General features: G+C 42.7%; 1 protein-coding gene across 2 annotated transcripts in view; it reads right to left on the bottom strand.

Annotated features, from left to right (window-relative positions):
- The window catches only part of ACBD5 (acyl-CoA binding domain containing 5), a 43283-nt gene extending 22399 nt beyond the window's left edge, over positions 1–20884 (bottom strand). Inside the window, exons 1-5 of one of the 2 annotated variants that reach the window (XM_024208773.2) lie at positions 20805–20884; positions 20085–20258; positions 18297–18417; positions 15638–15710; positions 8055–8166 (exon numbers count right to left, since the gene is read on the bottom strand). In XM_024208773.2, coding sequence (XP_024064541.1) covers positions 8055–8166; positions 15638–15710; positions 18297–18417; positions 20085–20160 — 382 coding nt within the window. In that variant the 5' untranslated portion in view covers positions 20161–20258; positions 20805–20884. Of the gene's footprint in view, positions 1–8054; positions 8167–15637; positions 15711–18296; positions 18991–20084; positions 20259–20804 lie in introns of those variants that run through there. The other variant, XM_024208782.3, reaches the window with a different exon arrangement.
- Positions 20885–21275: the final 391 nt, after the last annotated feature.

Below are 21275 nucleotides of genomic sequence, written 5' to 3'. Positions count from 1 at the left end.
TCCTGCCCTCTGTGGCAAGAGAGAACAACTCATCCCCCCCCCCACCTTTTTTTATGGCAGCATTTCAAGTATTTGAAGAATGCTATCATGTCCCCCCTCGATCTCCTCTTTTCCAAACAAAACATACCCAGTTCCTTCAGCCTTTGCTCATATGGCTTGCATTCCATCCCTTTGATCATTTTTGTCACTAGCCTCTGGCTCCTTTCCAGTTTCTCCACCTTCTTTCTATACAATGGTAACCAAAACTGGACACAGTACTCCAGTTGAGGCCTAACCAGTGCCAAGTAGAGCAGTACTATTGCCTCCCATGACTTGCATGCTATTCCTTGTTAATGCCTAAAATTGCATTTGCTTTTTTTGCAACAGCACTGCTGATTCATGTTGAGGTTGTGATCTACCACAATTCCCAGATCCTTCTCAGCAGTGCTGCTGCCAAACCATTTTGTATTTGTGCATTTGTTTTTTCTTCTCTGAGTGTAGAACTTATATCTGTCTTTATTGAATTTCATTTTGTTGACTATAGCCCTGTTCTCCAATTTATCAAGATCCCTGTGAATTTTAGCTCTATCCTTCAAAGTGTTGGCAAACCACCCTTAGCTTTGTGTTATCTGCAAATTTGATCAGTATGCTCTGTATTCCTACATTCAGGTCATTAATAAAGATGTTAAACAGTACTGGGCCCAGAACAGATCCCTGTGGATTCTCACTTGAAACTTCCCTCTAATCTGACATCATTTCATTAATAGTTACTCTTTGTTTGCAGTTGTTTAACCAATTATGTATCAAGCTTCCTGAGTTTTCCTTAAAGAGGTTCAGGTTCAAAAGAAACTGATGAGCATAGAAGACCCACAGATAAACAGAACTCTGATTTATCTAAGTGCCTCATGATTCCCTGCTGCTCTGACATACTATTGCTGCTCTCAGTGAAACTCCACTGGCCTGTAGCCTGCTGCTGTCTGCAACTGCAACTTGCTGAAAAGACATACAGTAACTCCTCACTTAACGTTGTAGTTATGTTCCTGAAAAATGCAACTAAGTGAAATGATGTTAAGTGAATCCAATTTCCCCATAAGAATGAATGTAAATAGGGTTAGGTTCCAGGGGGATTTTTTTTTGCCATACAGTACAGTACTATAGTTGGGAGGTGCCCCCGCCTTACCCCACACAGGCACAGCCCACTGGCACTGGAGACAACGAGGCAGGCAAGGAGGCTAAAGGTGCTGTAAGCTAGAAGAAGCACATTGCGCAGCAGCAGCTTCCCCTACTCTGCAAGCACCAGGGGCGGGGGCTCAACCCTTGGCCCACCCACGCCACCCCTTCCCCCAAGCCCCCACCCTTAACCCGCCTCTTCTTCCCCCCTCCCCCATCCTCCCCCTTTACTCCACACACCGCGTCCTCTCTCCTCCCCCGCCTTCTGCCCGCAGCAATCAGCTGGCTTGCTCGTGTTCAGGAGGCAGGAGGGAGGAGCAAGGACACGGCGCGCAGGCTCCCCTCCCTCCTGAACACGGCAAGCCAGCTGATTGCCGTGGGTAGGAGGCAGGGGAGGGAGGGGGGAGGTGCGCCGCGTCCTTGCTCCTCCTCCCTCCCTCCCGCCCGCAGCAGTCAGCTGGCTTGCGATGTTCAGGGGGGAGGAGCGAGGACTCGGCGCGCTGGCTCTCCCCTCACTCCCCCGCCTCCTGCCCGTGGCAATCAGCTGGTTTGCGGCTTTCAGAAGGCAGGAGAGGGAGGGGGAGCCTGCGCGCCGAGTCCTCGCTCCTCCCCCCTCCCTCATTAACGCTGCAAGCCAGCCGATTGCCACGGGCAGGAGGCGGAGGGGGAAGGTGCTGATCCGCGGGGTCTGCCAGCAGACAGGAGGCACTGTAGGGGGGGCATAGGGTAGCTGATAGGGGGCAGCCAGCTGTGGACAAAGCAGGCAGCCAAACAACATTATAACGAAGCATTGCACACCTTTAAATGGAGCATGTTCTGTAATTGAGCAGGGATGCAAGATCGAAATAACGTTAAGCGAGAGGACGTTAAGTGGGGAGTTACTGTATTTAAAGGGGCAGTGTCTATTTTTTCCATAGTCCTCATTTTTCACAGCTAAAGCATTCCTCTGCAGTTCTGAATACCCCCAGCTGCACAAAAAACAAGTACAGGTCCAGTCAGCCATTTCTGTGACCAGCATTTCTTACCAGCTGGTTCTTCTCCATGTTTCTTGCTCAATTCACTTGATGTCTCCAATTTGCTTCCACCACACTTATTACCATCACGCAAGTTTTGCCTCCACCATTCTTTATGCCTATCCCAAAAGATCCTCTGCTCCCATGGAAACAATGGAAGTCTTACTTCAGCAACTATATGCTTGCTATAGAAACTTCTGCTTACATACCAGAAAAGCGGAAAAGCTTACTGCTTTATTGCCTTGGTCCTGATGGGCAACGAATCTTCAAGCATCTCCCTCCTCTTACTGACATACTGCAAGATGTGACTCCATATGATGCTGCTCTCTGAGCCCTGGATGATCATTTTGATCTTCTACTAAATTGTTGAACAGTTCAAGTTCTACTCCTGCATAAGAGATGTTTCACGAGCCTATCAACCACTATGTAACTGCATTACATGAGCTGAATGCAACCTGTAAATTTGCCAGTTTTACAGATGAAATAATCAGAGACCAAATTGTCATTAAGATGAACAGTTCCAAGATTCGTGAACAACTCCTCATGATAAAAGGCCTTATTTGGAGAAAACCATAGAAACTGCCTGGCAAGCGAAGAGCACCATACATTGTGCTAAATCACTTTCCATGACACCAGATGTCTTCCAGCCTGCAGAGGTTAATGCAGTCCAAGATGACAGCACGGAAAGCTTCTTAGTCTGTACTCTCAGTGCCTATTGCCCTCCCACACACACCACACTGCTACCAATGCTACAGGTGTGGTGACCCTGGTCAGGCGCAGATTTTCAAGCGTATTCTGCCAAGAAATCAGGATTGGGGGGGGGGGGAGGAGAGAGAAAGAGGACATTTTTCTAAAGTCTGCTGACAATTTTGTATCTAGAATTCTCACAGTTGAAGATGATGGTAAACTGAATCCCAAGGGTGTTTTGAATATGACAGGAGATCATTACACCACTCCACACTGAGTTGATGGCCATGTAATGATGACGTTAGTGGATTCTGGTTTGCCTTACACTGTAATTACCAACCAACTCTACCATGTGCTTTGCGCCAGCTCCCAACTCGAACTGCATCCTCCAGACACATACCCCAGAGGGTATGGTGGATCTCCCATCCACATCAATGGCTATTTTACAACTATCCTTGAGTCCAAAGGCCATAATGCACAAGGGAAAAATCTATGTACCCCAAAAGGGAGTTTCTATTTTAGGATGGAATCAAAGGGATCTTCAGATGATATTAGATCCAAATAGTAGAGAACCTGTCCTACAAACTAAGGATAGGCTACAACCAGAAATCATCTGACTTTCCAGAAGTTTTCACCGATACCAAAGATGTTGCCAAAAAGTTCAAGCACAAGAGCCTGCTAAAAAAACAAACAATGCAATGCCTATGTAGCATAAAGTGCTAAACATACCAATTGCACAGAGACAAACAGAGGAAATTCCAAAACTATGTAAAGCAGACATCGTTGAACTAGTTGATTTATCAGAATGAGTTTCTCTTCATTCTCATGAGGAAGCATAACGGTGCTATCTCCATATTTGTGGATTTGATAGATCTAAACTTCAGCACTGTTGTGGATTGTCATCCTCTGCCCAACCTTGGTGAAATGCTGCTCAACTTAAAGGAGGCAAGAGTCTTTATGACCCTTGATTTAGTCTTAGCTTACCACCAGATCCCCTTAATGGAAGAATCCCACAAGTACACATCTTTCATCACTCCAGAAGGTCTGTTCCAATTCAAAAAAGATGCCATTTGGGTTAGCCTCTGCAGCATCTGTATTCCAGAGAATGATGCATTGGATCTCTGAAGAGACAAGGGGCATTACTTTCAAGATGATATTGTAATGTATGGTAAAGATGAATCCAAATAAGATGTCATCCTAAACAAGGTTATAGAAAAACTTCAATGACACGGATTTACCATCAGCAAGAAGAAAAGTCAATTCCATACCAACTCAGTGACATAACTCGGACATACAATCTCTCAGAATGGCATACAACCAAAACCAGACCCCACGAAAGCCGTGATACAACAGAGCCCAACAATAAGGACAAACTTTGATCTGTCTTGGATTGTGTACTCAAAGTCTATACAGCAATTTGCTATGAAAGTAGTTCCTTTGCATCATTTCCTAAAAAAAGGATGCTATGTTTGAATGGGATGAAGTGTGCAAGAACAGCTTTAACAAGATCAAACATGCAATTTCAACCAGGCCAACTCTAAGACCCTTTGATTCTGGGAAGCAAACGATTGTCACAACAGATGCTTGTGAGTATGGTCTTGAGCCACACCTTATGAGGATGCAAGAGAGAAAGAAGAATGGATTATCATTGCACAAATCTCAAGGAATGATCACAGTCTCAGAGTGAGCAACAGCCATAAGAGAAGACAAGGCACTTCATGATCTAAAGACTTCCACAGTCCATGGATGGCCTTACAGGAGGATGACATCAGAACACTTACAACCATGTAGAAACATATCACATGAGCTGCCCCTTATAAATTAATAGATTGAGACTTTACCATCTTTTGTGCCTACACTTCTGAAAGAATGATTGATTTTCCTGGCACATGAAGGAAACCTGGGAATGAGTACAACCAAAAGACAACTGCAACATGACTCCTGGTGGCCAGGGATGGATGAGCAGCTTGAGGAAATAATCAAGAATTGTATGGCTTGTGCTAGTAGTGATAAGTTACAGAAACCTCCAGCATCCCTCTCATACCAGTTGACTAGCCCAACTGTCCATGGGAGAAACTGGCTCAACATAATGGGACCATCTGACGATTACCCTGTTATGCAAAGGTTTCCCATAATAATGGTAGACCATCATTCAAAGCAGCTGGAAGTTACATTCACTGGAATGGTTACTGCTGAAATAGTGGTTAACTTCATGTGATCAGTCTTTGGCCGAGAAGGATTTCCCAAGGAATTGATAATTGACAACAGAATGCAATTAACCTCTGCTGAAATGCAACACTACTTCAGTAGCAATAATCTCAAGCACAAAATAGGGTTTTTTATTAATACCAGCCAAGAGTCAATGGTGTAGTTGAGAGAATGAATAGACTGGTGAAAGAAAGTCTATAATTTACCAGTTTGCAAATGAGACCATGGAAAAAAAGCTTTACGTGTAACACTGTTTGCTTACAGGACCACTACAAGGGTGAAGAGTATCACCCTTCAAACTGTTAGAGGATGTAAGGCCAATACGTGACTTACTATCTGTCAAATGCTTATTCGGTCTCCTTTTTCAACCAAACCTTCAGGTGAAACTATTCATGAATGTGTTAAGAATAAAAAGGAGAAATACAGACAGTATAGAGATCATAAGAAAGGTGCTAAACCTCACAGGTTTTAAACTGAAAATTTTGTTCATGTGACACTCCCATGCAGAGTCAAAAAATGGTGCTCTAGATATTCCTGTCATCTGCAGATAACAGAAATCTGAGGAGATTCTGCTGTATTCATAGATGGAAAGAAATGGAATATTTCAAGATTATCCACAGCTCATCAGCTAGCTGCTGAAGAAGAGAATCACGATTTCCACCTTGGACCAGAGAACATCAATGACACTGACAGCAACGGACAATCTATACTAGGAGGAATTGCTCCCTCACTTAGTCTCATTCCTGCCTCTCTGGGTATAGAAGTGTTAGACAAAGGAGACTGCCGAAAAGATTGGAAGACTTAGTTACTGGATTTAAGTGATGGTTTGGAAGTGACTTAAAAGTTTTACAATTATTATTTTAAAGGGGACTGTGTGTTGTAGCTACCCAGGTGCACATAGCTACCCCAGATAGTGTTTGTAAGTTTTGTTCCTAGGTGGGTCCTATAACCTTGAGTCTAGGAACTACAATTCCCAGGATGCATGGGAGAAGTGGAAGGAGATGGAAAGACAGAAAGAATGTGAGCCTGGTGAAAAAGTGAGGGAAATAAACCTTTGCTGTTATCAAGCTTCCTGAGTTTTCCTCAAAGTGGAACAGTACAAAAATTAATATGGAGGAAAAATGGAGTGGGGGGGACGACGGGACTCAAAGAAGGCAGAGTGGTCCAAAGGCTAAGACACTGGACTCAGATTATTAAAAGAATAGTATTGCAAGTACTAATTGGTATTTATAGTTTATTACTAAAATATTAATTTCTTCAGTAGACTGGGGAGTGAGTGAGGGAAGGATTTCTTCACATCCCCAACGTAATCACTTTGTGACAAAATTGAAAATAAATTCACTATTAAGATTCTGAATCTAAACCTATACTAAAGTAATTCCATGTTACAGAGCTTCAGATTTGTGCATGCTATGTACCACAACTGTTACAATATTGATAGAGCCAGATAAGGCTGAAACTTGAACTTCAATTTTGAATTTTCTTGATATGGTTAGTTTGCATCAATAATGTTATTTAAATGAAGATACGTTTTCTGATGTTAACAAAATATACTTGTTGGAGTAACAAATTTAGGATCCATTGTATTTTGGTCCAGGTGATCTAATTGGTCTTTTTTGTCTTTAGTGTCTATGATTCTCTGTTAGTTTAGATTTAGCTACTTTTTAAAAAGTGGCTTTTGGCACTCTGTACCATAGATTCCAAGTGAGTCAATCCTTATTATGCAGATCACTGACCTGAATCTGCAGATATTCCGTTACAATCTTGCCTGTCAATCCAGCTGCCAGGCAAGCTCATTAAATACCAGACCTGAAGCATATGCAGTTTTAGTTGAAAAAAGTGACCCTGCTTTTAAAGTGGCCATTTAAAAATTCAGCCATTATTTTTTTCTCTAAAATATGAAAAAACTATGAACATATAACTGATTGGCTTAAACCCTGGCAATTAAAGCCATTTTTGAGTTGTAAAAAAGCAAAAAGCACTTAAAACCAGATTGCCAAGTTATTTTAAAAATGTATATAAAAATTAAACTATAGAACAGATCAATTTTAAAAAAAAAAATTCCAAACATAGGCTACATATATCCAACTTTATCTTGAAACTTTAGCCAGGTTTTAAACTCTTAAACCAAGATGGAGACAGACAACCTTACCTGTAATGTTTCAACAGTCTAATTATCAAAACATTTTCATAGAATCAACTTCGAACTACAACAATGTTGCAAAATAATAGTTTCCACAGTGCCTTTTTACATAAAACTGAAATTACTAGGTTTGCCACCTGTCAGATATTCACAGACTGTTAGACTAGTCCCTTCTCCCTTGAACTCGAGCATTGGGCAATGCAGACTGAAAATACAGGGGAGGAGATTACAGGTCCTTTATTATTTGTCTGTGGAATGCCATGCATACTTGTACTGAGGTATAAATAATGATTTAAAAATTTGCAGGAGAGCAAAAAAAGTTACTCAAGCTGGATGAAAGAATAAATAAATAAATAGACTACCAACTACAGCCCCCAGCTTGCCTGCACAGAATTTAAAAGGCTGTTCTTATAAATAGAGAGGCAGAAACTGGATTTTTTTTAATTCTCTCACAGCAAACAGAGGCTCTGCAGTGAAGTTTTCCTCTCCAGCACCAAAAACATTTGGTTAAATTCCAAACATGCTATTGGACCTTCCTGTAGTGTTTTTATTTTTAAATAAAAATTAATGGTGACAAACCCAGAAGTCTCAAGTGTTGCAGGGAATTACAGCACATAAAACAATGAAACAGATGGATTTACACAGAATTTATCATTCCTACCTTCTAAATATTTAGAAACTTTCTCCAGTCGGACTGGCATATGGTAAAGGAATGAAATAAAAAGATGCAACATTTAGCTTTAAATAACTATTTATAGAAATTAAACTGAGAATGAAAAGTAAGTTAGTTAAGAGAGTCTGAATTTTTTATTATTATTTGCAGTACAAAATAAGGAGGAGGTATTTATTCAAACCTGATGTTAGGCCAGATCCTCTGTTCTTTTTATCCTCTACTATTTCATAGAATGGGCCTATCACTTGTAGTAATTCTTCAACTTTCTCCGTCATTGGCATACTCTCAAGAATCTGTACGAGTCCAAAATACAAAATGTCTTGTGAAACAATATATTAATGATTCATTTTATTTTACTTGGTGCCAAATTTCCTGATGTTCACTGCAATACTCATATAGCAAGAACATGTAACAAAATAAATTTTATAACACCCTGTGCAACTCTGCATTTTAACATTATATAGCAACCCCATTCACCAAATAATAGACCATAATCTCAACCAAAAGCAAAACAACTTCAGGATTTTTAAAGCACTGTTTATTGTAGTTAAGGGACTCCATCAGCATATCAATTACAAATTCCAACATTCATTATCTCAGCAATTTCAAACTAAATCAGGCAGAAGTTTGAGACAGGTGGGTGTGATCATGTGCAATGTGCTTTTTAATCAGTTTTTCTTTGGAGAAAATGAAACTGAGGGAGCTCCTTCCAAACAGAATGTTCTTTTCATTTGACACATCCCATCCTCTTTTGACTGGGTGCAAGCACCATGTTATGAGGTGCCCATTGTGTCCTTCTAATTTACCAACTGCATATATAAAGAAAAAAGTAAAGCCACTGTCCATAGCAAAAAGCCCCCAAATCAGAGGGACAGAATCAAAGTAAGAACAGTCCAAAAATCACATGATCAAGACAGAAAATTAGGGTCCAACCCTGCTCCTTTGAAGTCAGTAGGAGCCGGATCAGGTTTTCAGTTTACTAATCCAACACACCCTAGCACCAGAGCAGGCATTCATATCACAGCAAGGTGTGCAGTCAAACAGACATTAGACAGAAAAGAGATGGCAGAGAAGATGCTGAAACTGGCAACTAAAAGTAATAAGCCTGCCAAATCTTATCACTAATTTTCAATTTTCTAATCCATTTGGGTGGCTTTTGCTGATTCCCTTTTAAGCAATTGTGACGTTGCACTCTATAGGATTTTATGAAAATATGCTAATGTAACTGGAATATGCTTCATGCAAAAGGTCTCTTGTAAGATATCATTACAAAGTTTATAATCTACTGAGTGTGATCATCCTATTTGTATAAATGTATCACTCTTATATTTCATATTTCTAGTTTCAGATACAACTCTCAGGGCCTATTGTAATTATGCAAAGTGTGGGCCATTAATGGTGGTTTGGAATCTTGACTCCCATTAACCAAGACAATTGACTGCAGATGGGTGTGTTTTAACTGTAAGTCTTCCTGTATACGTGTGTGCTGGCAAGTGGGTAATGAAGTCTTACAGTGACATGTGATCATGTCACCTGAACTGAAATCCATCTTTAACCTGGTGCTTTTCCATTGAGAAGGGGGGGGGGGTGGAAACCCAGAGGGACAAAGGATTCCCACCTTATGCAAAAGATATATAAGTGGGTGTAACAGAACAAAGGAGGGCCATCCTGAGGAATCCCCTAGCTACCGCCTGAGCTGGAACAAGGGCTGTATCAGTGAAAAGGATTGTGCCCAGACTAGGAAGGCATCCAGTGTGTGAAAAAGACTTATTGAAACATCTTTCAGGGTGAGATTTTATCTGTACTCAGTTGTATTACTGTATTAGGCTTAGATTTGAGTGTTTTATTTTATTTTGCTTGGTAATTCACTTTGTTCTGTCTGTTACTACTTGGAACCACTTAAATCCTACTTTCTGTATTTAATAAAATCACTTTTTACTTATTAATTAACCCAGAGTATGTATTAATACCGGGGGGGGCAAACAGCTGTGCATATCTCTCTATCAGTGTTATAGAAGGTGAACAATTTATGAGTTTACCCTGTATAACCTTTATACAGGGTAAAACAGATTTATTTGGGATTTGGACCCCATTGGGTGTTGGACATCTGAGTGTTAAAGACAGGAACACTTCTGTAAGTTGCTTTCAGTTAAGTCTGCAGCTTTGGGGCAAGTAATTCAGACCCTGGGTCTGTGTTGGAGCAGACTGGCGTGTCTGGCTCAACAAGACAGGGAGCTGGGGTCCCGAGCTGGCAGGGAAAGCATGGGCAGAAGTAGTCTTGGCACATCAATTGGCAGCTCCCAAGGGGGTTTCTGTGATCCAACCCATCACAGCAATAATTCCAGGAAAAGATGCAGGCAGTAGTGGCAGCAAACCCTCTTCCTGTAAAACAGCAGCAGTAGCTATGGTAAGCCCTCCTCAGTCAAGGCACCAGGCAAGGTAGCAAGTAGTGGCAAAAGAAGCTACAGCAAACCACCTACAAGGAAAAGCCCCACACAGATCAGCAGGAAACAGCAGCCATGGCAAACCCTTGACATGCACAACTCCAGGCTGACTGGCAGGTGGCAACAAAAGCAATCAAAGCTAGTTTTGCAAACCAATCACAAGTTATCAAAAAAGCAACACTCCCATTAAAGAGTAGCTTCAGCAAGTTTCCAATCCATTTTGAGCATAAACAGAGCAAATTATTCTATATTCTGAAGGGGGAAACATGTAAACTGCTCAGATACACTGCTGGAAATTAGCAAGAGAGATCAGATACCTTTTACCACCTTTTCTTTTATACAGCTGTAGAAAATTAAAACTTTGTCACAGCCTACCTTGGTTTGCAGTGCATTTACATCTACATTCTGTGCTTTCAACTCAACTGAAAAAATTGCATCAAGCTTAAATATAAATGTCACTGCTGCTCCTCCACACACCTCGCAAAAACCACCCACATAATCTGGACAGTTCTCAGAATCATACTGGGCTTTAGCCACAATAAATTTGAATAGGAGTTGTGTCGTGAAAGTCCTTTTGAAAATGTATGTATACAGGTGAGCACTATTGGGGTGGAAGGACTGTGGCTCTTGTCTCAGTCTTATTTCAGCCTTGGCAGTAGGGAAGCTACAAAGTAAACCCGATCACTAATCTTGTGTTTGGGTAAGGTGGGTGAACTTCACCTGCCCAGCCACTCCATACTCTTTCTGCACAGAGCCAGAATCAAAGGCTCTTCCTGGTGGGTGGGAGTGGGGGGGTGAGGTGGGCTGCCCTATACGACTTGTGGGCACACATACATGTGTGTTTTATCAGGTTATCCTCAAAAGGGAGAATAAAAATATATAAGATAGATCCATTTTAAACTTCAGCTATGGCAGCTCACTGGTGCAACATTTATTCACAGAAAGTCAATAGGAAACAAAACTAAGCCAATAAATAAACAAACTAACAACAACCGTCACCAACAAATGCAAACTTCTGGAAAAAATTACTGGTTAAACAATACTAATAGCTAATTACTTTAAATTGGAGAATGTACTGTTATTTTTAAAATACCCTTTTGCACACAGCAAAGTTGGATATTTGGAAGATTTGGAGAGACAGAGCCATAATACAACAATTCACACTGCAGTCATTCTGGAGCAGGTGGCCTCAGTGCTAGAGAGGGTTAAATGAGCACAGGTACTGTAGGAGGTATTACTGGGATACCTTTGACTTAGGGTTGCTAACTTTCTGATTGCAGAAAATCAAACACCCTTGCCCTGTCCCAAGGCCCCACCCCTGAGGCCCCGCCCCTGCTCACTCCCTCCCTTCTCCCTCTGTCACTCACTCTTCCCCACCCTCACTCACTCATTTTCACCAGGCTGGGGCAGGGTGTTGGGGTGTGGGAGGGCTCCAGCCAGGGCTGTGGGCTCTGAAGTGAGGCCGGGGATGAGGGGTTTGGAGTGCAAAGGGGGCCCCGGGCTGAGGGTTTTGGAGTGTGGGGGGGGGGGGGGGGCAGGTTCTAGGAGATAGTTTGGGTGAGAGAGGGGACTCAGGGCTGGGGTGCAGAAGGTGGTGTGGGCTCTGGGTAGCACTTATCTCAGGGGGCTCTCGGAAGCGGCCGGCATGTCCCTGCGGCCCCTAGGTGCAGGGGAAGCCAGGGAGGCTCCATGCGCTGCCCTCGCCCGCAGTTCTCATTGGTTGCAGTTCCCGGCCAATGGGAGCTGTACAGCCAGCGCTCAGGGCAGGGGCAGTGTGCGGAGCGTTCTTGGCCACCCCTGCACCTGGGGACTGCAGGGACATGCCAGCCATTTCTGGGAGCCACGCCTTACCCCTGCTTCACCATCGACCGGACTTTTAACGGCCCAGTCAGTGATGCTGACCAGAGCCACCAGGGTCCCAGTTTTCGACTGGATCGCCCAGACGAAAAGGATGCCTGGCAACACTCCTTCGGCTCTGTCTTCCATCCTTAGCAGCAACTGGAGGAGGCATTGGGCAGGAAGAGGGATGGGTGTTTAGTTTATTGCATGGGTGGCGATGAAGCTTCCCCTGGGGGAGGCTAACTCCCTGTCCTGCCTCTTCTGCTGTGGCCCCCACTCACACTCCACCCCCGCTCTGCCATAGGTCCCCACCCCTCCCTCAAGGCCCGCTCCCCTTCCCCCGCAAGACCCCCCCCCCCGCCCTTTCCCCTCCCATCCCAACATCCCTCCTCACTTCCTCTACCCCCATTATAACTGCTGCTCATGTCTACTTTAACTGTGATTCCAGAGGCTAGTAAGGCACCTGAAAAGTCTAGGGTTTTTGTAGATAATAACTTAAAAATTAGCTGACAAGAGCACCGTATCTAATTCCTATATAAAGAAAGAAAAAAAATATACACAAACACCAATTAAAGCCATATTTTAAGTTTATATATAAATTTAGAACAATCAGGAAATAATACAGTAAAATATTCCCAATCGTAAGCCCTGAGGTATCAGTTTTGGAGCCTTAACACAGATATCAGAAAGTGTAAAAAGTATCAAACTTGTCTATCTTTAGTAGAGCTAAATAAAAATAAATAAAATCTGATTCCTTTCTCTAACAGACACACTGTATTACTGCCATTATCGCCTCTAGTTTAGTCAACTGTTTTTCACTCCACTAAAAACTATTTTAATTTTCACTTACATGATTAAAATTTCTCTTTTATTAAGAAGGGAATTTATTTTTCTACTTATTTTGGCATTTATGTTTGCCAATCACAATCATGTAAGTGACTAACATTTAACTCCATCATTACTATTAGTGTCAGACTTGTAACCGCATTTATTTTGGTACAAATTTTAAGTTACTATACAGTGTCTAAAGTTATGTGTTTAGATCATTTTTTTCTTTTTTAAACTGGCATTGCTAAGGTGAGTACAAGCTAAATTTACATTCTAGAAGGATGCTATTATTGGACTGTACCACTTTAAATAATGAATGACAAAGCACAATATGGCAATAAAAGTAATAATGATCATTGCTCCAGCCAGGACAGGGTTAGGCATTTTAGAAATTACTACTCAAGAAATAAAATTTAACTTTGAAAAGAATAAAATTACAGAGAATATATATTTCAGTAGGAAGTACCAAGAGATTACAAACAACAATAATAATATTACAAGTGAGAGCATGAGGAGGCGGGAGAGTGGGAGACGGTGAGAGACACATAGGGAGAGGGTGTGTGAAACTGTGAGTGTGCCAGAGTGAGTGTGTCAGCGTGCTGTCTCTAAGCCGAGCACCCAGGAGCATGAATGCTTGTTCAGCAGCAGCCACAGCTCCCATTCCTGACCCAAAGGAACCAGCACTGATAGGCTCCTTGTCCCCCCACCCCAGTTCAGCAGACTCCCACTCGGCCACAGCCACCTCTAGCAGCAGGTGAGCTCCCCCAGCACCCTGCCACCCATGAATCAGCTTCCCAAAGAAATGGAGACTGGCAAATTTTGAGGTGGCTATAGCCCCACAAACCCCCGCCCCCAGCAGCATGCTTGGCCAGAATTCTTGGGCTTTATGTGGATAGAGGGGATTTCACTCTAAGAGATTGTTTGCTATCAGTTTATCTTATGATAACCTTCAGAGGGCAGTACTTTCATTTAATTTTACTATTTACAGTACTGTTCGTTGATAGTTATTTTGAAGAGAACAGGCTACTTCTATTAGTTATTTCAGTGGGTCTTTTGACAGTTAAGATTATGAAGTAATGAATGGCCAAATTCTGCATTACTCACTCAATTAAAACTCCCATTAAAATCAATGAGAGTTTTGCTTGAGCGAAGACGACAGAATTTGGCCCACTATCCTTTCATAAAAAAAAAAAAAAAAAAAAAAAAGTAGTAATTAAAGAGCAAGAATAACATGGTGGTTGGTAGAACAGAAATAAAATGTTATAAAAACGCTTTAAAGGAGGTTAATAGCCTGACTTAGAAAAAAAGCTAGCATAGTCTGAATGAAAACTGCATGCTCTGTCCTTAATACTAACCTGGCTATAGTTACGTTAAATTACATATTTGTCCATACTGCAGCTCAAAGTATGTAAGATCGTTCACTGTTTCAGAGACCTCCTAAAAGGGCTGCAGTCAAAAGACAGGATGAGTTAAGGACAGAGTGGCAGTCTTAACTCTGAATTTGTCCAGCTACTTTAAGAATTTATATTATGCTCATTAAGATAACTAGGAACAGTTATAAAAAAAATTTAAAATCTCTATTCCCAACACTAGACCAGAAACATTTGTTTGGGTCTAAATCAGACTCCTATACACTATAAATACATTATAAATAGAGGCAGTTTCAAATCTAGGTTCTAACTCAATGGCCTCCAAAGTTCAAAGATGTTCAGATCCAGAGTTTTGGTTCGGCCCATTTTGTTAATTAACTCGTTCATTAGCCCGTTCGTTTATAAGCTGAACCCCCAAGATAGTTAGGTAAAAATAGCAAAAACTGTATGACTCTTTCATAAGCCAACCCTATATTTCAGGGGTTGGCAAACTTTGGCTCCTGGCCCATCAGGGTAAGCCGCTGGTGGGTCAGGACCCAGCAGGTCGGGACGTTTTGTTTACCTGGAGCGTTCACAGGCACAGAGGCCCTCAGCTCCCAGTGGCCGCGGTTTGCCATTCCCAGCCAATGGGAGCTACGGGAAGTGGCACATTGGCTGGGAACGACGAACTGCGGCCACTGAGAGCTGAGGGGCTCTATGCCTGCAGACACTCCAAGGAAACAAAACGACAATGTATTAGATATTCAATTCAGTGATTCCATAGAGTTTAAAACCATCAAATTTTGGTGTAGACCCATTTATAAGCCAACCCCCGCTCTTTGATGAGTCACTTTTTTACCAAAAACATTCAGTTTATGAACGAGTATATACGGTACTTTAAGACTCTTCCATGCAAGGGTCCCACCAGATCTCAAACTAGAATTCAGATGCAAAATTTACTGCAAATTCAGCTTTTTTCCTTTGGGATCTCTCTCCCTACTTCCCTAGTTTGTTTGAATCTCCTGCAGTTTCAGTTCCAGTGTTTCACTACAGCTCACTTGCCAGAGCTGCATTGTATTTGGGCCTGTCACTTAAAACATGATGTCAATGGGTTCCCTAGAGCTCTTAAATGTCAAAACTATCACCATCAGACAGTTTAGGGTTAAGTTAATTCAGCAAACTCACAACAGGAATGAAATCCGATCCGGAGCTTTGCTAGCAGTTAGTGAAATATTTTCCTTATTTTTCTAATGTTCTAGAAATAAAGATACTTTAGAAGATAGATAGATTTGAATTACTCTTACCTTTTTCATTTCTTCAACATACGCTATCATGGCTTCTTCTTTGGGCATATCCCCCAAAGCACTCCAAGCATCCCTAGGAATGAAAACCACGGACATCTTCAGAACACCCATGGTCTGCCTATATTTTTCAGTCCAGCGTTAAGTAAAGTCTTTCTTATTGTGTCTGCAATTTTGTGTGTAAAAAAAAAAAAATTAACTTGCTGATTTGGGAGCATAATCAGGTAATTGGGCATCTACAGAGAGACAGCATGATCCAGTGGATAGGGGACTGGACTGTGGGTCAGGAGACAAGTTCTATTCCAGATTCTAACACTGACCAACTCCTTGGCATTGGACAAGATCAGTTTTTAAAAGATATGGGACCTTCAAAAAGGTATTTTTATATTAGCCATATACATATTGCTGCTGATGTATAAATACAACCAGAATTATGTACAGGTCTATTTAATCTTTTCTATTAAGCCTTATTCCAACAGGAAAGTAGCAGCCTAAAAATAAAATCGCTTACTTATCTCTGACACAATATACATTATGGGTTTGGGGCCATATTGTATCCATTCATAAAAAACACAGGTGTACCAGGAAACTTTGAGATTCCAATGTCAATTTCCTTGCAAGCCTTCCCTGGGGGGATGGGAAAAGGTTTGCGGAGTGCTTTATTAAATGTAAATGGAATAGATGGGCTAACTTAATTAGTTTAATTTAGTTACTGTTTAATGTTAAACAGTGCTGAATAAGATTGGTTTACAGAGACTTTAGTCTGCTTAGTACTGTGGCAAACACACTATTAAAAATTAATAAAAATTTAAAAGAAAGATAAAGAAGAGAAGGAAAAACGGTAAAAATATTTGAAATGTAACGTATTGAATAAGGCTTTTATTTTAACAACATCCATTTTTCTTTTTCCCTTTAGCTGGAGAAAGTTTTTAGAAGGAAAAAAAAAAAAAAAAAAAACAACACCCTTGTTTGACAGTCTTAGATAGTAGATCAGAGATGGTAGTAACTGTCCTTTGGGGGAAAAGAAAAGAAGTTAGTTGAGATGGATTGGAACTGTTGTAGTTAAAGTCCAATCTCATTTTATCCTAGGTGGTGTTCATCCCAGCGGGAGCCAGTGGTGATATCATCTGGGTCCCCCTCTCTGGCCTGATCAGGATCTCTCTCAAGATCAGGATAATGGAGGCCCAGAGTCACAGGAGATGATGGGAGTGGCTGTGAGGATGGTGAAGCTCATTCCAGTAGCCAATTTTTTTACCTAAAGTCTCTTTCCTTAAGGACCCAAAATAGGAGTGATGGGTGAAAATTATTTTGTCCCCCACCAGAGGCCTAATTTTTGACACACCAGTTTTGGTTCACTGATTTCTGGTTCTACATTTTTCTTATTTATCCAGCATGATCTTAACACAGTCCTTCAGTTATATCAGTATGCCTTGTTGCTTGGACTAAATCAATCTGGCTGGCTAGCTCCCTTTCATAACTTTTCCCTGTCAACAGTTGTTATATGTTAGTGACATTTTATGCACTTAAGCTCATAATTAGAGTAAATTTGTAGATCCAATTATTACAGCCGAGGACAGGGAAGAGTCTCCTACCTCCAAGGATCCCTGAGATACAGGAGGAAGAGAAATCCCATCGTACGCAGAGCTGGCCTTAGCATTTTGGGGGGAGGGAGAGGGCGGGGGGGGTGCATACACGTCACTGTACACAGGGAGGGTCAGCAAAAATTATTCAGAGACATTTCAATTTTAACTAACCAACTTTAAATAAAAAGCAAGCCAGGGAGTGGTTGATTTTTAGGCCTCTTGCTGTAGAAGTGGACCTCAGATGTTTGAGCTGGGGTCCATATATAGTTGACAATGTTTTTTAAAAAAGCCTTTCAAGGGATGATTGTATCAACGTAGGTTTGGAGACCATAGTTTCCCTCTCCCCAAATGCTGAAGAGCTTGGTGTGCACATTGATTAACTTTAGGATTTGTAAAGCGCTTTACCAACATTAATCATCATGATTGCCTGTGAACTAGGCAAGTAGTATTATCTTTATTTTACACACTGGAAAACTGTAAGGTACTGCAAACAGAGTGGTCTGACTAAAGCCACAGAGGAATCTATGTCAGAACTGGGATTAGAACACAAGATTCCCTTACTCTCAGTCCTGTACTTAGTTCATTTGATCCTGTCTTTCCTACTATTAAATTCTCCATCCAACTTGTAGTAAGAGCCCAGATTGTCTGTTCTGTAATGGAACCATCTCAGGACAGGCAAACAGAGGGAAGGAACTTGTTGCCACAGCCCTAAAAGCACTGCCCCCCTACGGCTGCAAACTGATTTGAGCTCCCCTAAATTCTGGGGAGAGGAGGAAATGGACAGATCTCATTGTAGTACCTCTGCAGTAAGCAGCATCCTCCTCAATTTTAGAAGCAAACGGAATGTCCTCTCCCCTATTTCTGAGATACATCATTTAAATGTAAAGGCTGGAACACACGGGGAAAATCCACAATATACATACCAATTTCATTATCAAGGGAAGGGACTTTTTGAAACACACACACACACACACACACACACACACAGGTTTTGTTAACTGAAGTCTTTAAAAAGAGAGAAGATGCTCTTAGACAAAGTTTCAGTACAAATAACCAAACAATCTCTCATACACAATTACCATTTATATCTACCAATAGGATCCCAGAATCCAGGTCTTGGACTGTTACAGGGTCCTTGGGTTGCTTGCTTATAAAAGCTATAGAACTTGAGCATCATTTCATTCGTTGGCTGGAATGAACCTAGTGAAAACATATTTTAAAATCAGTGGAAAGTGACATTAAAGCCATTTAGTCTCTTTTACGCATTGTTAATATTTCTGTGGGAAATTAACCTGCACTTCTTATAACTCACAGTATGATAAAGGGTCAGATCCTCAAAGGCACAATTCCCCCTGGAGTCAGTGGAAATGGTGTGGTTAATACATTTTTGGATTAGGCCCAGAGTGAATATTTACTGATCGAGGGAAAATTTGAGACCTAGTTTAAGGGGCTGCATGATCAATGACATTGGACTTTAAGCTCCACGTTCAGACAGAGGGTCTACTAAATAAGTCACCTTGACCACTTTAAAGGGACACAATCAACTTCACCACATTTGTCTGGATTTTGAAAAACTATTTTTACTTAGAACAAATAACATAACTGACAGATCTGAGATCAAAATGTTTTACTATTTCTTCAGTTTGTTTACTTTAGGCATTTGATAACACTTTCTGTACAGTCACTGTTTTCTCAAAAACAGAAAACACCTGTACAGACAGGAAAATCTGACTATTTGGCAGAGGGAATTCACGCTCAGGCATGTCTCCTGAAACAACTTTTAAGTTGAAATCTATTCACTTTTTTTTTTTTTTTTTTTTTAAAGCTGATAATTATCCTTTAATTTTTGCCCTCACAAAATCAATTATAGTTTAAACCAGTATGTGGTGAGTTTTTGGCTTCTCTGTTAATGTAAGATAATCAGTGTCTATCTGATAATAGCAACAAAGAAAAACTCTAGGGGGGGGGGAAAAAGTCTTGTCCTCAATTTTTGAAATTCTTCAAGCACATTTAATAATTTTCTTTACTCTTCAAACTAACAAAGTCATAGAATCATATTAGGGATTTCAAGAAGGCAAGTACTTTCTCCTACTTTTGCAACAAAGGTGGAATGGGAATGAGTAGGATAGTAAAAGCTACTTTGTTTACATCAACAAACCACCTCCTACACAAACAAAATGCAGGCTTAACATGCTCTGGAGGGACAAAGAAATTTGTTCCATGGCATCAGGAATGATTAAACAAATTTTGAACTGATCGGGAAAAAATATTAAAAGCAAATTTTAAAACTTGATCTGCTGGGCCCCTGTAAACCCTTACAGTACAGTATTTATTGAATCACTAATTGCAAATATCAGAAAATTGTAGATGATGCCATGTCTTTAAGTGGCTGAACAAATAAGTTATGAATAAGCTTTTGGGCCTAGAAGGCCAGTGTAAGGGACAACTCTGTCACCATGTTTAATGGCTGGTGTCACTCAGACAGTCCCCTCATCATCTGTCAGTAATTCCCTAGCCCTGCTGGGGACTCCCTTGCATTCCGGCTGCCTGCCAGGTACCCTCGTTTAGAGCGCTAGAGGGGGCAGTGGGGAGGATGTGGCTGCCCTGGCAGAGCTGCAGTGAAGGGGGTCAGGTTTATCTTGTCCTGGCGGGGAGAGGGAACAGCCAGTGATTGCTCTCCTGGGAAAGTGGCAAGGCTGTAATCGACCTGCGCTCCAGACGGCAAAAGAGCAGGCGAGCGTCCGGGTCCGCAGGTTTCCTCTCCTCCGGCCGGTGTAGTGAAGGATACTGCTCCTCGTAGGAATGTGCTACCGGTAGCACTTTCCTATACTTGCACTGACACAAGCCTTCTAGCCCCGCTCACTTACCATTTTTGGGCAAGCTCTGAATCACCTTCACGGCCGCCTCAAACCTGGTCTCATGCACCGAGCCGGTCTCCGCCATGCCCCCCTCCTTCTCCTCAGCCACAGCCGGGCTCGAGATGTGTCAGCTGGAACCGTGCAGCAGCAGCAGCTTCCTCTCCCCGAGGCGCCTGCATCCAACTGACCCGAGACAGGGGGAGCGGAATGGGCGACTGCTCCGCTTGCTCCAGTGCCGCCACCCACGGCAGGAGCAGCCCCGCTCGGGAGAGACTGCCTGGGGAAAAGGGTCCAACACTCCCCCTACATCTCAGCCCCTCATTCCCACCACCCCTCCCCATCCGCCCGACCCCCTTCCATAACCCAACACTGCCCATTGCCCCCTCCCCACCGCAACTGCCTGTGACCTCCCACCTGTCCTCTGCCCACCGCCCCGAAACGCGCCCCCCCACTGCCCCTCGGAGCTCGCCCCGCCCCGAAACGCGCCCCCCCCCTCACTGCCCCTCGGAGCTCGCCCACTGCCCCTCGGAGCTCGCCCCCGGCACTAGGCACAACCTGGCAGTTGAAAAGGCCCACAATAAATAGTCGCCCTTTTCCCCAGCTGTTAAGAGCAAACACGGTAGCCAAGGCAGTGGCAGCTGGTCCTGCTCCTCTTCCCCCCACCGCGCAGCCCCCCGTAGCAAATTGAGAGCGCGCGCGGTTTGTCACACACACTACATGGGCACCTACCTTTGCCCAGGGATCAGGCCCTCTTGTAATGTCTCCCAGCAGCGGGTCTCAACTCAGCCTTCCGCTTGCTCCCGCCCCGAGGCATTCTGGGAAACGTAGTCCACTCTGCTGCTCCACTTCCGGTCTGGGGCCTTGCCGTGGGCGGTAACCCTGGCTCTGAGTTGTGGTCTGACCAATCAGAAGGCTCTCTGGAAGAGGACAGGAACCGCCCTACTTCAGGGAATGAACGGATGGTACCTTTCAGACTCGCTGGGAGACTAATGATGATGTTACACCGGTTCCTGCGAGGGCGGCCTTCGGCGGGAGGTCCGCCGGTCCCGTAAGGCAGGGTACGCCGAATCCGCGGGACCGGGGACCTCCCGCATGCCGGCCTGCCTGCCGTGCTTGGGGCGGCCAAAAAGCTAGAGCCGCCCCTGGACCTTTTGGTCCCAATCACAAAGCCCTTTAAAAACGCAACCCTCTCATATCTCA

The sequence above is a fragment of the Terrapene carolina genome, unplaced genomic scaffold (genome assembly GCF_002925995.2).
Source record: "Terrapene carolina triunguis isolate 2854851 unplaced genomic scaffold, T_m_triunguis-2.0 Scaffold84, whole genome shotgun sequence".
Taxonomy (NCBI): Eukaryota; Metazoa; Chordata; order Testudines; family Emydidae; genus Terrapene; species Terrapene triunguis.
This window is presented reverse-complemented; position numbering and strand designations above follow the sequence as displayed.